Source organism: Trachinotus anak, unplaced genomic scaffold, assembly GCF_046630095.1.
Source record: "Trachinotus anak isolate AG129_WGS33_773 ecotype Australia unplaced genomic scaffold, CSIRO_AGI_Tana_v1 ptg000004l, whole genome shotgun sequence".
Lineage (NCBI taxonomy): Eukaryota > Metazoa > Chordata > Actinopteri > Carangiformes > Carangidae > Trachinotus > Trachinotus anak.
The window spans coordinates 22,808,012-22,825,698 of record NW_027273855.1 but is presented as its reverse complement, the minus strand read 5'-3'; the positions used below and the strand labels follow the sequence as shown (position 1 = coordinate 22,825,698).

The 17,687-nt window shown below is 39.8% G+C and overlaps 2 protein-coding genes across 5 annotated transcripts; one reads left to right on the top strand and one right to left on the bottom strand.

Moving 5' to 3' along the window:
* The first annotated feature begins 3,283 nt into the window (after positions 1–3,283).
* On the top strand, positions 3,284–8,282 carry nr4a1 (nuclear receptor subfamily 4, group A, member 1). Its single transcript, XM_071477166.1, has 7 exons — positions 3,284–3,410; positions 4,064–4,862; positions 4,990–5,119; positions 5,221–5,384; positions 5,486–5,688; positions 5,856–6,034; positions 6,580–8,282. Exons 2-7 carry the CDS (start codon positions 4,074–4,076, stop codon positions 6,834–6,836), a joined length of 1,722 nt encoding a protein of 573 aa, XP_071333267.1. The 5' UTR covers positions 3,284–3,410; positions 4,064–4,073; the 3' UTR covers positions 6,837–8,282.
* Positions 8,283–14,549: 6,267 nt separating this feature from the next.
* On the bottom strand, positions 14,550–17,395 carry gtsf1 (gametocyte specific factor 1). Of its 4 annotated transcripts, none has more exons than XM_071477165.1 (7): positions 17,236–17,395; positions 16,337–16,461; positions 16,117–16,220; positions 15,380–15,506; positions 15,207–15,290; positions 14,851–14,908; positions 14,550–14,759 (listed from the first exon to the last, which is right to left on the bottom strand). In XM_071477165.1, exons 2-7 carry the CDS (start codon positions 16,419–16,421, stop codon positions 14,678–14,680), a joined length of 540 nt encoding a protein of 179 aa, XP_071333266.1. In that variant the 5' UTR covers positions 16,422–16,461; positions 17,236–17,395; the 3' UTR covers positions 14,550–14,677. The 4 variants fall into 4 exon arrangements, with proteins under 4 accessions (XP_071333266.1, XP_071333264.1, XP_071333263.1 ...); XM_071477163.1 differs by having other exon boundaries at positions 16,117–16,223; positions 17,236–17,393; XM_071477162.1 differs by having other exon boundaries at positions 16,117–16,223; positions 17,212–17,371.
* Between the last annotated feature and the right edge of the window lie 292 nt (positions 17,396–17,687).

Here is a 17,687-nt window from a genome sequence, read left to right as displayed (position 1 = left end):
CCTGTGATATTAGAGCACTTGACATTTTTATCTGAGTTTATGTGATGACACTCATGATTATACAATCTGAAAAGAACAGGTGTTGACGCCACCCTGGAGTGTGTTCATAAACTGACTTGTGTCCACCAGGACAGGAATGAATTACAGGCTTCCACTTAACAAGAAATAATTTACCTCTATCTCTGTTAACTTCAAAAGCAGGGATAAAATCAACAAATGAGAATTGTGCATAAGCAGTGGAATCCTCATTGGAAAAAGATGCAAAGCACTGCTGATGGCATCATCTCTGCCTGATTTACGTATGCAAACTACGAGGGATCTAAAAGACAACAGCTTTTTCCAGCCATAGCAGGTTAAGTCAGTCCGTATATCTGTAATCTGCGTACGTATATCTGAAAATGACAGTGGATTCTCACCAGAATCAAACAGAGATGTGTTTTCGGTGTACGACAAGCTGAAGAACTGGAGTATTTCTCCACAATGACAAACATCTTCTCAACACAAAAATAGCACTCTGGACGGGCAACAGGTGGGGGGTGGAGCTCTGGCCATGCACATGTGATAATACATAACAAGTAGACTACACGTGTGGGTGTGCAAGTGTGAAAGAACAGGTGCACACAAAGGCCACATTTCTTGCACATCACATTGTAACATGCATACGGTCACATCAGCCTGCACGTACACACAAATGCACAATAAAATCAATGGTATAAACAGACTAACAACTTTGTCCTTCCACCCAATGATTTGAATGTGCGCCCAAGGGAGATCCAAAGAAAAGATCCCGTTGATGTCACAAAATGATGACAGTCTTTCACGGCAGGAAGAGACGGTGTCCGATAATCCAGATCAGATAACGAGTGAAATCAGTTTCTGTGCGGCAGGGAGGCCCAGTTAGTGCTGGCATGACATCACAGACGCTCAGTCATTCACTTACTTCCTCTGTTGCTCTGTGAAAAGCTCTTCCTCCCTCTGGGACACTCTGGGTTTGTTAATGACATTGAGAGTCAGAGAGCAAGATCGTGAGCCTACGAGAGCGCAGAAATGCTTTGAGACAACCAAAGTCCAGGTGGGAAGAGATGTGCAGGTCTGGTATCTCAGAGAATCCCTGGAAAGAATATATGTGTATGCATACGAATGTAGTTTCTAAGTTAGAGAAAGTCAAAGTTTCTGAAGTTGTTTAATGTAGTTTCTGATCAGATTTCTTCTACTTCAGAAAAACATAAAGTGAAGGAGATAAACAGAGTAACGGGAACACCACACGCCCACTGATCACTTTACAAGAAGCACCTGCTTATTCACACAATTATCTAATCAGCCAGTCGTGTGGCAGCAGTGCAATGCATAAGATCATGCAGATACGGGTCAGGAGCTTCAGTTACTGCTCACATGAAACGCCAGAATTAGGGGGAAAATAGTGATCTCAGTGACTTTGATCGTGAAATGATTGTTGGTGCCAGACAGGCTGGTTTGAGTGTTTGTGAAACTGCTGATCTGCTGGGATTTTCAAAAAAAAAAAAAAAAGTCTCTAGGGTTTTTACTCAGAATGGTGCAAGAGACGAAAACCATCCAACGAGCAGCAGCTCTGTGTATGTAAACACCTTGTTGATGAGACAGGGCAGAGGAGAATGGCCGGACTGGTTGGAGCTGACAGAAAGGCTACAGTAACTCAGATAACCACCCTGTCAGCCAACAACAGAAATCTGAGGCTGCAGTGGACACGGGTTCATCAAATCTGGACAGTTGAAGACTGGAAAAAAACTAATTCTCGTCATGAGAATTCACCATTAAATTTGTGGTTTCAAGAACAAGACAGTGAGTCCTGTGAACTTCAGCGGCCTCCCCAGTCACCAGACCTTAATCCAGTGGAACACCTTTGGGTTGCGATAGAACGAGAAATTGGCAGCCTGAATGTGCAGCTGACACATCTGCAGAAATGATGTGAAGTAATATTGTCAACATGGAGCAGAACCGGGACACGTCCAACATCTTGTGCAATCGATGCCACAAAGATGAGCATGTCTGATTATTATTATGATGGGTAGAATTGTACTGCATGGTGCTGTGTCTTTCTTCCAGCTCTTTCTGTGAAGTGACATGGTTGGATCTGGAATGAGCTATAACATTCAACTTACAAATTCTTTTTGTTTCCAGGTAAACCTAAATTCTGCATGTGTGCGTAAATATAATCCATCATAAATCTTGAATGCCACTATTCAAACCGAACCAATCTTCATTTTTAAATAGTCCTGGCAGTTCCTCTGTGAAAAAAGTGCAATGCTTCAAGTCGAAGCTAATGAGAGACTTTGCTGTTTCTCTCATATATGGATTCCATAGTTCAGGTCCATCCACCTTTGGTGGTGTCACCTTTGACCTTGCTCTAGTCTAAGTGTATCCAGCACCAGTAAACTGTCCCGAAGCTTTCCAGGTCAAGAAATAAACTTCCTCTGACAACAAATTAGCCCTCTCTGCTGGGAGATACAGCAGTCTAGATAGAAAATTGCCAATGATTATCTTCAAGCTCAGAACTGATCCTCTAATTTTGCAAGACTCCTTTATCCATTTATATCCAATAATTTATCAATTTATCAAAACAATTTAAACTTCAGTGGGCGAGGAGACAGATCTTTAGAGGATAGACCCTGCAGAAAAAGCATGATCTTTTTTCTGTATTTCAGTTTTATAAATGCCACAGGTACTTTTTCTTGTTATCATCTTGTTTATGGTACAGACCTGATACAGCAGGCCTAATACCTTTTCAAAAATGTGGTGATAAGCAATATTTATCTCACTTTTACCATAAGACAGCAGGAATCAAAAATAGTTTTTCTCCCAGAAATAGAAAAAAAAAAAAAAAAAAAAACAACAACTGTGGCTTCCTGTTTATAGGCTAAATTATGAAATCATATTTTTCCATTTCATCAGCACAACTCACTAAGATTCCAACAGAGATATTTGTGGAGCTGCGTAATTTAATAACGACTTTGGGACCTCTACCTGCCAAAAAATGTGAAGTTTTATCCGGCTTTACTGAGTTTTATTTAGCTGCCGGTTTTTGTGTGTGTGTGTGTGTGTGTGTGTGTGTGTGTGTGTGTGTGTGTGTGTGTGTGTGCGCTTGTCGGCGGTTCTTCGCCGTAAGCGCGTCAACGGAATCCCGTAGTGCGTCATCCAACGACTATTGTCTAATACGCGCACACTGATTGGCCGGAGGCTGGAAATCTCCCCGCCCACCGCGCACCCTTGTATGGAAACATGCTCTGGCGTCATGGGTACGACCAGGCAGAGGGTATAAAAGCACCGGCGAGGCGAGCGGGGAGGAACCGCTGCACAGCTGGGAAACTCTGAGAATGACCGACGGTCGATCGTGGAGCACGGACAGTTCAAGCACCCGTAGTCGGCCGTGAGAGGTAAGAACCGCCTTCCACTTTAATACGCTGCACTTGTTTTTAAATTAAAAAAAAAAAAAAGACTTTAAATCAGGAAGAAAGCAGCCGCCTCTTCGCCGTTTACGCACGAAAAGTAAAGTGGGTGAAGTATATGTAGAGGTGTTGTATCCACATCTGAGTGTGAAAATATTGTGTTGTGTTTCGCTGAATGGGTGGATGTAGGATGGTGTGTAGACACTTTTACAAACAATGCCACGAGTGGTTAATATCAGTTAACTTCAGCAGTAAACAGAAAAAAACTGAATCAAATCAATATGTAGTGTGTGTTTTTCAAGCTATTTGCAGGTAGGTTGTTCCAAGCATCTTGGAGAACTCATAACGATCTGTATTATTATTATTATTATTATTATTATTATTATTATTATTATTATTATTATTATTATTATTATCAGTCACATCACAACCTGTTCATTCTGTTGTTTTGTTGGGTGATGGATCTGAAGGCTCAAATCTACAGTACTGTGCAAAAGTTTCAGGTACATGTGAATAAAAATGCACAATATCAACTCACAGTAAAGGGGCTTGAGGACAGTTCGGAATAATTATCCAATCTTCAAGATTTGACAACTGCATGGCTTGTTTGGCTCTAATGTTTTTCATGATGTCTTTTTCAGTCTTGCAGCCATGACTTGCATCCACCCCCAGCATGGCTCTCAGCCCTATGAGAACAGCCTTGGCAGCTCAGATCCTCAAAGCACAGACTTTATCTCCAGGTTGGCTGTGGATATGAGCAGCCCACGGGACCACCTCTCTGCTCCACCCCTGCCAAGCATCAGCTCCCTGGTGGGCACTAACACTGGCGACTTTGACGCCTATTCATGCCAGTTCACTGCAGCCCCTGCCCACGTCGCTCCATCATCAGGTCAGGAGACCCCCTTCAAGCTGGATGACCTCCAGGTTTACGGCTGCTACCCGGGCGCCTTCACCCTGAGTTACCCGGATGAGGCTGTGTCCCCTGGTGGTTCAGATTATTTTGGCAGCCCCGCATCTGCCTCGTCTCCCTCAACTCCTGGGTTCCAGAGTCAGCAAACATCCACCTGGGATTCAGCCTTTGGTCCATACTCACCCAGTCCAGGATATTGGGCATCTGAGGAGACCTCAGTGGCACATGCGCCCTCTTTCTTCACATTTGGTTCAGGGTCTGTGGAGGATATGTCGCACTTGGGTCAGCCACACTTACGAGATCAGGACCCTTTCACTTTGGCACCTCCTCTCCCATCTGCACTGACCTTCCCCGCCTTGTCGATGGAGCAAGCACGCAGCTTTGATGGCAATGACCAGCTGGATGGAAGCTTATCACCCAAATTAAAAAGCCCAAATGGAAATGAGGGCTGCTGTGCTGTGTGTGGGGACAACGCCTCCTGTCAGCACTATGGGGTTCGCACCTGTGAGGGATGCAAAGGGTTTTTCAAGGTAATAAAATCTGACTTTTCTATACAACACACAAGGTTTCAATTAGAAGAGAGTAAAGTGTTTTATCTAACCGATTGCTTTTTGTCTTTGAGAACATTTTAGAATAATTCCTCTTCTTATTTTACAGCGTACGGTGCAAAAAAATTCCAAGTATGTTTGCCTTGCCAACAAGGATTGTCCTGTGGACAAGAGAAGACGGAATCGATGCCAGTTCTGCCGTTTCCAGAAGTGTCTAGCTGTAGGCATGGTCAGGGAAGGTGAGTTCAGTACAAACCCAGACGAATCGGAGTAGAATTAATTGGATGATATTGATGAAATGAAATTAACATTGATGTCACCACTTTTTTTTTTTTTCCAGTTGTGAGAACGGACAGTCTGAAAGGACGAAGGGGTCGCCTGCCATCCAAGCCTAAAGTCGTGCAGGATATGACGACCACTGTGTCTCCAGTGAGCATGATTGCTTCACTTGTGAGGGCGCACATTGACTCAAACCCTGGCATTGGGAAACTGGATTATTCCAAGGTAGGAAGAAAATAAACAACATCCCTTCTTTTTTTCAGTTCTTTTGCAATAATTGTTTGCTCATCTAGGCGTCTGTCTGAACATCTCTGCTGTAATTTCAGTACGACGAGACAGCAGTCAGTCCGAACCAGAAGGAGGATGCGAGCGACATCAAACAGTTTTACGACCTTCTCACGGCCTCCATGGAGGTCATCAGGAAGTGGACGAAGAGCATCCCAGGTTTCTCTGAGTTCTGCCCAGAAGACCAGGAACTGCTGCTGGAGTCTGCGTTTGTTGAACTCTTCATCCTACGTCTTGCATATCGGTGAGTGCAGCTTCCAACAGATCCTTTACAATGGATTTAGACAATCACAATATTCAGACATTATTATTATTATTATTATTATTATTATTATTATTATTATTACAACATGATTATTATAAAACTTAATCATCCATTTGATAACTGAACTGTTGCTTTTTCTTTCAAAGGTCCAATCCTGAAACGGACAAGCTCATATTCTGCAACGGGGCTGTGCTTCACAAAATTCAGTGTGTCCGAGGCTTCGGGGACTGGATTGACTCCATCTTGGAGTTTTCACAGAGCCTCCATCGCATGAAGCTAGACGTTTCCTCCTTCTCCTGTCTCACAGCCCTGGTCATAATCACCGGTAAGAGCTTCACTCAAATCAAACTTTAACTTGTTTGCACAGAATATCAGCATCAGAGTTACTCTCATCCAGCAAGGAAGGAATGGGTTCTATGAGGAATCTTGTTTCACTGGTGTTGACAATATATATAACTGTATAATGCAGTTACACACATGAGATTGACACAACAGGTGTGTGACTAAATGTAACACAGCCTCACATATAGGCTGGAGAAGATGTCATATATCAAAGCAGACCACAATAAAAGTTTGCATTTAAAGCCAAGGAATTTTTCCAGAGTAGTAGCATTAACACTTCCGACACGTCGATTCCAGTGGTGTAGTATTCAACTAAATATAGTTTATATTTGCTGTAAAGATATTCCAGATACAGTCAGCAGTTGTGGTCTTTTTAAACCTGATTAAAATCAAATGAGCAAAGAGGAAACAATTAGATAAGTCTGGTTTCAAAGTTCACAAACTATTATCGAAGTGTGTCATTTGGGTAAAGTCATGATAATAAAGCGAAAGGCTCATGCTCAATGTGTCTCTCATTTTCCCCTGCAGACAGACATGGTCTTAAGGAGCCAAAACGTGTGGAGGACTTGCAGAACCAGCTCATCACCTGCCTTAAAGATCACGTCTCTGGCTGCGGCTCTGACTCCTTGCGGCCCAATTATCTGTCCAGACTTCTTGGGAAGCTGCCTGAGCTCAGGACTCTGTGCACTCAAGGCCTGCAGCGAATCTTTTACCTTAAATTAGAGGATCTTGTTCCTCCACCACCGATTGTGGAGAAAATCTTCATGGACACGCTTCCTTTTTGAGCATGAGATGGGAGATTGACCATCTGCGCTATAAAATCTGGAGTTTGCTTGAGAGCCAAAGAGAACAGACTGAGTGCTCGTACTTCAGGTAGAATAAATTGAGACTGCAAGAAGATAAGAAGAATAATCCTGAGGGATTATGCAGCTCTACAGGAAAAGGGCTATTTCTGAATTATAAAATAACTGAATGACTGTATCAAACCTGTGGAAGCAACGTCAGAAATAGCTCTCACTAGTTTGTTTTTCCAGGGAAATTGTGTACTCTTCAGATGGAATCAGACAGGCCAGCTCATGGACCAAGAGGAGAGTGTTTACATACATGGTGCCATGAATGGAAGCATTTCTGATGGAGGGAAGATGACTGCACTTTCCCAAAAAAATTGAACACAATTTTTTTTTTTTTTTTTTTTTTTTTTTTTTCTTTTTTGGGATTTGGATGACTGTAAATTGCACATAAAATATACGATTAAAAGCATTATTGTGATGCCTTCAGCTCATGTATTAAAAATGGCCAATTTTGCTGAACCAAACAGATTTTCCAACCCCCAAAGTTATGTTGTGAGTCCACACACATCTGAAGCATGAATCACTCACAGCTCCAGATTGGTTTATAGTTAATGCCACCATATGTATTTGGTGATTAAAGAAAAGTAGGTTAAACCTACATAATTATTAAGCAGTATCTTTCATGTATCATGAATAGACATTGAGCAGCTAATATACTGTGTATCATCCAGTACAGTCTTATACACTGGTCTTGTGAGTATATTATTTTCAATCTATTTTAAGCCTACATGTGTTATTGCCACATGAACTGTATTCTACAGTCTGTGAAAGTTGAATTTTATTCTGGGCTTATTGTTTTTACATACTAAGACGTTTTATTTTACTGCAGCTAAACATGAAATAAGATGTGAAACCACATATTTCAACTGCTTTGATCATCTTTGCTCAGAAGTTTTAAAGTATAGTGAATTATGTGGTATCTATCATTGAGTTTTTTTATTTTTATTTTTTATCAATCTATTATTGTAGTAAATTGTAAAAATGAACACTGTCTTCTCTGAACTATATTTCTTACATTATATTAAGTGTTACCTTTTGAATAACCAGTAGACTGTTAAGCAGTGCTGAGTGTGCCAGCTGCTTGTAAGCCTGAGTTATATGTAACTTCTTTGGCAAAAGATCAACATATACGTTTGAAAGATGTACCCCCGTTCACCTCCCTCCGAGTTATGCACTGGTCTCATTTTAGAAGCTGGAGGTCCAGTCTCAAGTGACCCAGACTACAGTACATTCTGGAACCATTCAGACACCTTAACTTTTTTTGTTGCCATAAAAATAAGAAAAAAATCCCTCATCAATCTACACTGGATAATCCATAATGATTGAGAAAACAGAATTTTATTTTTGTAAATTCAATAAAAAGGACAAAGTGAAATATTACATTGACCTCAGCATTCAGACTCTTTGCTATGACACTTGAAGTTTAGCTCAGGTGCCTCCCATTTCTCTTGGTTAATCTTTGTGCAGTTTCTACATGTGGTAAATACACCTGACAGGACATGATGTGGAAAAGTGCAAACCTGTGTAGATATGATCTTACAGGTCACAATGAATATCAAAGCAAAAAAACAAACCATGAGGAGGAAGGAACTGTCTGCAGAGCTCGGAGACAGGATTGTGTCACGGCATTGAAGGCTATAAAAAAAAAAATCTGCTGCACTAAAGGTTCCCACAGTAGCCTCTGTCTGGAACAACTAGGACTCTCCACTCCATCAGTCTGGGCTTTATGTCAGAGTGGCTCCTCTTAAGTGCAAGTTTGCAAAAAAAGCACCGAAAGGACTCTCAGACTGTGACAACCAAGATTCTCTGATATGACGAAACAAAGATCAAACTGTTTGGTCTCAATTCTAAGCATCATGTGTGCAGGAAACCAGGCATTGCTCATCACCTGCCCAACACCATCTCAACATCTCAGCATGCTGATTGCAGCATGATGCCATGAGGGTGTTTCTTAGAGACTGGGGGGGGGGGGCTGGTCAGGGTTGAGGGAAAGCTGAGCCTAGCAAAGTACAGTGATATCCCTAATGAAAATCTGATCCAGAACACCCAGGACTTCAGACCGGGTCAAAGGGTCGTTTTCTAAGACAGCACAGAGGCGGCTTAGAGACATCTCTAGGACACAACTATGTAAGGACATAGATGATCCAAAACTGGCAAAATCAGCAGCAATTTAAAACCTCAGGATCAATCAGTGGTGAACAAGAATTACCATATCACCAGGAAGAATAACAATAGGCTGGAATCTATGGTTAATGCACAAAGGACAATCTACCACTGAGATTGTGGAGACCATTATGACCTATTGATGGCAATGGATTAAAATAAGGAGATCAACAAGGTTATGACAAATGATTCTGACAGCGACATGAATCTCTGTATGAAATGTCTAGTAATACATGTACATTTGTACATGTACAAATGTCTGTACAATTTCAAGGCAATCCATCCAATAGTAGTTAAATTAGCTCAGTCTGGGCCAAAGTGGTGGATTTAATGGTTAACACTGCCATTACAACACCTGCTGAGGAATGAGTATCAGGCATGCCCTAAGAAAACACACAAACAAAGAAAAAGGCTGAATTCACTGTAGAGCTGGACCAGTAGCTCAACAAGATCAATATATCAGCATTGGTGTATACAGTACATTGGCCAAAAGTACCAAGAAATTGCTGTAGAATGATCTTCTAATCCTGAAGAAACATTTCTTTTTGGCTACTTGGCTGCAACATCGATATTTCACCCTTTAAGTTGATATGGTTAACATGTAAGCAAACAGTTGCTTATTTATTTAGCTCTAACTTTGGTCTCCACCATCTTCTGAAGGAAATATCTGTTTAGCTGCTAAATACTCCACTATGTTCAGCAGCTTGTGGCTGACTGTGTCTGTCTGGTCTATTGTGTGATGTGGAGCAGGTCGTGTATAGTGGGTTGCAGCCAACAATTGAAACTGTAAAAGTTGCGGTTGGACATCTATACAATGAACTGAAACTTGTCTAAACCTCCTTAAAGCTGAGGGGAGCTGCAGATTCAACTGTTAATTCTCTGTAGCTTCCTCACTACAAGTGATCCCTTTCATAGTACAATTACTTCGCACATTATTATAGCCACATTGTAATGTACACTGTGTTGCAGGGCTACATGTGTGGATCAGTGTTATCAAAATGAATTTCCACAGATGTCATCTCAAACACTGAAGACAGTCTTTGCTCTTGAATTCAGAAGTAACTTTTAACGAAGCTGCATCCAGCTGGTCTCATGATTCTCTAGAGTTACAGATTCTGAAATTCTCTGTCTGGTGTTGAAATGTAACTTAATATTGGACTTGGAGGACTTGATAACCTTTCAAATGTTGGACTCATGCAACAAGAACAGTTGGATCAAGCCAGCATCGCTCCGATTACAGATCCTATATGGGTGATGTTACACTGATGGCGATAAGACAGGATAAGACTGTTCTCTTATGATCTACAAACCTGCCTCAGTGGAAACTCAGGAAAGTAAGATCAACTTGAATGCAGCTTGTTTGAGTGGAGTATGAAATGCCAGTGATAATAGAAGATCACAAGCTTCAGACAGGGTTACAGGATTAGAGACCAGCTCCAGAGCCTAGACTGCCCACCACACATTGTGCAGGACTCTTGTCTGTGAGAACATGAGAATGTCACAATTATAAAACGAGACCGACAGAAAGGCTTTGGTTTCACTTGCAGGCGACAAGCCTGTGTGCATGCCTGAAACTTGTTTGCAGGGTCTCCAGCGTGACAAGTTTCAAAAGGGTCACATCTCAATGAGAGCAGCACGGTCATATCAAATCTTTGCTGTGTCAAAAATGAGCCAAAATCATAAGAGTGTACTTTGAATGTAATTATAAAGTGCTACACAAGTACATTTTTTTCCAAACATTTTAGAATTCTTCTTAAATTTTCCCATTGCAAAGATTCTTTGAAAAAAAAGTGAAAAGTACTTAAAGATTTTCTAGGGGTTAGTTCTGAAAGTATTTGGTGAATTTCGATCTGCTGGTGATGTGAAAAGAAACATCAGGGAATCACCAGAGTCAGTAGGATTCACCCTCTAGAACATGATGAGATTTGCCATAAAAAAACACAGATTTCTGTGTCAAACTCAGAACCAGCATAGGGAAAATACAAATGGTATCTTATAGACTAATGTCACTTCTATAATACCATATTTAGAAATGTATTTCAATCAAGGGAGTAGGAAGGAAGCTGGTTTTGTGAGTAAGAACACCAGTTTTAACAAGTTCCTTTCTTTGCCAGTGTCTTGTACTGGACACTCAGTCTGGAACAGGCTGTACCAGGGCTATTTGGTTTCATTTTATTTTGCCGGTTGGGAGGAGTGTAAATATGGATTTGGCATCAGATTTCCTGCCAAAATAGGGGAACGGGTTTCAGTTAATGATGTTTTATTACTAATCAATGGCCACAACAAGGTGATTTTGGAGGCAAATGATCTGGTCCAGCATCTTGGTAGAAAATACTGAATATTATTGAACAGACCCAGTTTCCATTTCCATTACACTTCTCACTTGAGATCAGACTATCTGACACTTAATAAAATAGTGGAAAGTAACTAAGCATAGTATAAAGTATATTTACTCAAGTACTACTTAAGTAAAGTTTTGGGGTACTGGTACTTTGCTTGAGTATTTCCTTTTTATGCCACTTTATACTTCCACTCAATGTTTACCTTACTACATTTTTTAACAGCTATAGTTAAGATTGTTTTATATAAAATGATCATCTTATAAAAAATGATGCATTTTTATAGATTAAAATACCTAAAAGCATATGAAGTAGTCCAAATTTTATGTTTACATATTAATGTATCAACAATAATCATCCAAAAATGTAATTATAAAACACTGATAGGGGATATTGTAATAAATACTTTTTATACATTTAGTTGCTAATACTTCTATACTTAAGTCTAATGTTGAATGCAGGACTTCCACATGCACTGGAGTATTTTTAGCTTGTCATTACATGTTTTCTTATCATCTGCTGATGTAATTTATTATTTTTATATGGGCTTATGTTTCTTTTATAGCTTGTCTTGCTGTTTTTTTCTGGCTTATGTGAAGCACTATATATCACCTTGTTGTTAGAAGGTGATTTATAAATAAATATGCCTTTTCACATTCAAATACTTTTTCCACCACTGGACATTATAAAACATGAAATACCTCCCTCTCATGTACTTACATGGAATAGGGGCCTTAAAAATGTCTGATTTAAGTCTGATGGAGACCAGTACACTGAGCAGGGGATACTGATACATTTCTGTCCGTTTTTCCATGTCAAGATATCCTCATATTCCAAAAATATTCAAGAGATATCAGAGATAAACACCCACGGTATTTAGAAATCTGAGAACATCTGAGGAGCTATTTATGTCACTGCCTCTGTGCAGATTTTTTTTCAGAGATTGAGTCTTATTCAGTTGGCAGCATCGGTTCCTACATGGAGCTGTGGGTTCTGTGGAGCAGCAATTTACATCACTGGCTCGGGTTTTAAATGGGTTGATATGACATTTAAGTTCAAAACTAAAATGAGCTTCTCCATGTCACCCAGTAAACACTGTACAGCAGGTAACAACAGAGATACAGCACATCTAAAAGGGGTGGGGGGGTAGTTCCTTGATAGCTATGTCTTACATAACCTAGAGTTCCTGCACATACTGCACCCTGAGAAGTCATATCTCATCCTTATAGATGGTGACAGGACAGCACAAAGCACGCCTGAACACTTCCAATAATAGCCACAACTAAAATAGACAGTCATCACATGAAATCAATAATGCCACTTAGATATGACAGTGCGCTGGCAGGCCACCCTCACATGGGGATTATCCCGACACTCACTCCTCACTTGGAGCTCACTCCTGGAGCTTTCACTTGGGGCATTTCCACAGCATAAAAAACTAATGTCAACAGCCAAATCCTGTCCTTTATGCCTGGAGAGTGCCCACGTTGAAAATATTTGATAACTCAGAGGTGCTACTTGAATCAAAAGGAGATAATCAAATCAAAATTAAGTTTCAAATAGACTGGGAAGAAGGCAGGGATCAGGTTGCCTCTCAACGAAAACACTGATGGGTAGCTAGTGCCATCCAGTGGCTGTGCAGTGAAATGGTTACTACGTTTAAAGAGATGAGTCCTCGCTTGGGAAGAGCATCCTAAAGATGGACTAAATTCTTCTCTACTATAATTTATAATAAATAAACGTTTGAGTTTTACACTTAACTAGTGTTACCATCTATTTGTATGTTGCTTTGTCTGGATGTGTGTGATTTTAACCTTTTCATTTATAATTTCTATTTTATTTTTTTTCTTTTAAATTGCAATGTTGTGTTTTTCTTATTGTAGCCTACTTTATTTTTTATTACTCATTTTATTTATTTATACGATCATGTTGTTGCTCCAGGAGATTTTTGTGTATTGTTTTTGATTACCACATACTATTACAAGTTATAATGCAGCTTAATACATCACATATTAGATTTCAGAATTTAAAATTTTCATTCTTTCTGTCTTAAATGTAGACATTGTTGTACTTGTCAAGGGTTCTCATTCCCAGTACTGGAAAGTAACTAAGTATATTTAATCAAGGAGTGTGGGAATTGTAATTTGAGTATTCAAAAATATCTACTTTAGGCTTCTACTCTGCTAGATTTCAGAGGCAAATATTGCACTCTACTACAATCATCAACAGCTGTAGTTACTACTTACTCTACAGATTAAATTTTTTTTCATTCAAAATGTATGATCACCTTTGAAATTATGATGCATTTGTTCCATGCAGAAATCTCTTAAAGCGACCCTGTATGTATATCAGAGCAGAAGAACACCCCAACATGTTTGCAGTGCAAAACAGTTCTGTTAAAGTATTTTTTGAGATCAGTTTCCTTTTTCTAAATTCTGTTGCAATGACACACCTCAGACTTCTTGTTTCAGGATGGTTAGTTTTTAGACAGGTTGATTTGAATTAATTATAGGCTGCCCCCCCCCACCTCGTAAGACTGGTTTTTGCCCTGTTAGAAACTGCACAACAACCTACCAGTACAGTAGTTAAAATACTAAAGTACCTCAACCAGCTACAACTGTAAAATGTTGTCAGTACTAATAACATAAAATCTGTATCACTATGAAACTGTCCCTTCTACAGTAGCTTTGATACTTTAAGTACATTTACCTGTTAATACATTTGCACTTTTACTTCAGATTTTTAACGCAGGACTTTTAACTTGTAATTTAATCTTCTGAACGATTAATTACTTCTACTTAGGTAAAGGATTTAAGTACCTCTTCCTCTACTGCTCATTCCCACTGTTCACATTTTCGAGCCATTGCAACATTGCAATTTATTTAATTTACAATTTTCATGACTAACCATGCAAAATGTTTTCAAATCAAACACCTTTATTGTAACAATTACAGTTTTTAACCAATGCCATTTGTTACTGTAGCAGGTATTAATACAAGATGATACAGGAAAAAAAGGAAGCTCTAGTGTGTATATGCCACTCAAATGCCACGATACGTTGTAATTAGGTTATTTGCCACATCATGTGACTACAAATAAGATCTCTGCAACCTAAATCCAGAATGGGAAAATTTAGATTCAACTGTGAAAATTAAAAACTTTAATAGGGCAAAGACTTGTTAAGAACAAATTTAAAAAGACGTTGCATGCACACATACAATAGAGTGCACTAAGCTACATTATGTTTCTATATGGCTATACAGTAAGCACAAATTATGACTTAAACCCAGACCATGGGAGGGTATTGGGTGCTCTAAAACTTGGACCAAGATTGTTGGTGGGCCTCATCTCCGGTCTGCAGAGAGATGAGACACAATAAGAGTTTAAGGGCAAAGAAAATATGCACAAATGGGAGCAGAGGCAGAGTGCTGGAGCAGACCACTTACTGTTGATTCAAGACTGTGTTTTTACCCCACACAAATGGGATAGCGGCATCATCAGCCTCTGCAAAACAAAACAGTTACCTTTACATGCATGGCACTGAAAATCAGTGTTCAAGTCTAGTTCAGAGTGCAGTGGTGAAAAAAAGAATATTGTGAGAATCTCTATAGATACTGTGCATTGAATCTTTCTCACTCACTGATTTTTACTTCTATAGATTGATAAAACTCTCGTGTCTGTTTTCTTAATATGCAGCAATAGATGCTTAGCTTAGCATAAAGACTAGAAACGAGGGGGAAACAGTAGGCATGCATACAAAAATCTAAGCACAAAAACAAGAAGTTGCGGTTAATAAACATACCTTTGTCCCAGTCCTCTGTCATGTTTGGGTTTACCCAGGTACTGACAGGGACCTGCCATTTCCAGTGTCCATTTGTGGTGCTAACTGTAAATGTAGCAGAATTCAAATTACCGTAAACGCATGTCGACTCTGAATGTGCAGGGTAAAGGAAGGGACAGTTAAGTGTGTCTCACCATCCTCAGAGTCCACAGATATTCTGTCCTCACAGGTCTCAGTGTGGTGGGTCAGCTCATGCTTGGGGACCAGGTGGCGTGCATTAAAAGGGCAGGTTTTCAGCTCACTGGCCAGTTGTGGATGATTCTGCATTAGTGGGAGACAAGTTCTTTGGTTAAACTCACAGTCAGTCAGAGTAGGCGCGGCACCCGTTTTTGTTAATGAGACTATTGCCTGTAATCTGCAAACTGTTGTTTACAGTTTTGCTGGTTGTTATTTATTTTAGATAAATACTTCTGACATGATAAACTTGTCAACTTATGTTTACATGGCCAAGAGTCAACTTTCACTCTTAACATGATATAAAGTTATAAACAAAGACAGTAAATACTCTATACATACACTCAGTTGCCAATATGTTACCAATACACCAGTCCTAAAATTATTCCTACCTTCAAACTGTTTGAGACGTAGGTGTCATTTTTGGAGGTTTATTATATATTTAGTCTTCCCTCCTTAATATAAATGATTTGAAATTATTAGAAGGTAGGATTTACCACAGGGCTGCTGTGTTTAGATTTAGCTGGGTGTAACCTAATAAACTGGCAGCTGATTGTAAAATAATGCACAAATGCCAGTGTAAGAGAAGACAGTTTCAATGAAGCTAAATTGTACTCTGATTCTATGTAAATCTGCAGTCTTTTCCCGTCCCCATTAATGTTAGTATTAGTTGCAATAATGGAAGTGTTTGACTCACCTTCCTGCACTTTATAAGGTGGTAAGGGAAGCGACAAGCCCGGATCTGGTGGTTCTTGTCAAAAGGGCACTGCAAAAGTTTGTCCGGGTCAGTGTTTCCTTTTTCTGCTTTAAAATCGGAGAAGAACAAACACATTCATCATCATCGTCATTATTATTATTTACTAAAACATATGATAATTTAAGCTGCTTCAGATTCGAAGGCATAGCTTTAGTTTTACCAGTTTCCTCCGCCAGCTGTGCTCTCTCACCAGCAGGAGTCCTGCATGGACCGCTAGTGCTTCCAAATCTGATGGTGGTCGTCATCTCTAGGCTGGGATTTACTGAGGGCACCCAAACTGGTCAGCTGGAAAGGTCAGTGACACAATTAGGGTTGGCCTGGAATTTAGACAATAGCACTGACACGTTTCTAGATGCACATGCAGCATCAAAAGCTGCAGAAAACCATGACAACCAATCAGATCATTACTCTGCAGGATTCTGTCCAAAGCTGCAGGTAATCCCACAGCTGTGCCGCATTTCCTGTCACATTAAAGTGCGTTTGCTTGCTGGTGCAGGGAAGATAATATGGTCTCCTTATTTCTCAAGGTTTTTAAATGGCTTTAGAGACAATTCACAAGAAAACAGGCTAAAAGAGTTCAGTGTTTTCAGGGTATTGGGAATAAAGAAGTCTTGATTCACCCTCTGGGGGGTTGTAGGGGTTGGACTCTAAAAACAGGGCCCTCTGCAAGCCGCCTCCAGCCTCTCAGTCTCCACACACTGGCTTTCTGCAGCTTAGTATGTTTCGCCTGTATGGTACCAACTTAGGCCCCAAGAACCAAATGCTTACATTTTAATCGCAGCTATATTTTAAGGCAGCTGCAGACAAATAAACGGTTGATTTGCTAGAAACATAAACTATCGATGAGTTAAGTCCAACTTTTTCCTAAAACCTGCGCAAAAAAAGTTGGCCCGCTGCCATGTTTGTTAGCAAAACTTGGCAAGTCGCCCAGCACTTAAAACGACTGACAATCGATATTATCTGGGAGCAAAACGCTATATTATGTCTTCGTGTGACAAAAGCCTTAAATGCATTGTGTAAAGAAGGTAGTATTACCGCGAAAAGCAAAGTTTTCTGAACCTTTGTTCTTGTCTGCCTCCAGGATGTTGGCTGCAAAGGAGTCAAATCAGCCTGTGACTCCGCCCCTGAGGCCTTTTACACCCGCGAATCACATGACCACCTCTTTGAATTAAAAACTGTTCAATTAAAACCTGATTGTAAAACATTAGTTACTATATAAGATACTCTATATGGAAGATAACGCATTACAGGTAGCACCAATGCTATGAAATGGTTTATACTTCCTGTTTCTAAAGTGGGCGTGGCCAAGTATTCAAGCTTAATATGTGATCAATAATACTTTTTTTTTCAGGATGTGATTTTTTTTACTTCATTTGGCCACTTTTTTTTTCATGTTTTTTCGTTTTTTTTTCATAGTGTAACTTTTTTTATTTTATTTAAACTGTTTATTTGATAATATCACTTTTTTATTTCATTATGTCAATTTTTATTTCACTTAAACCACGTTTAAA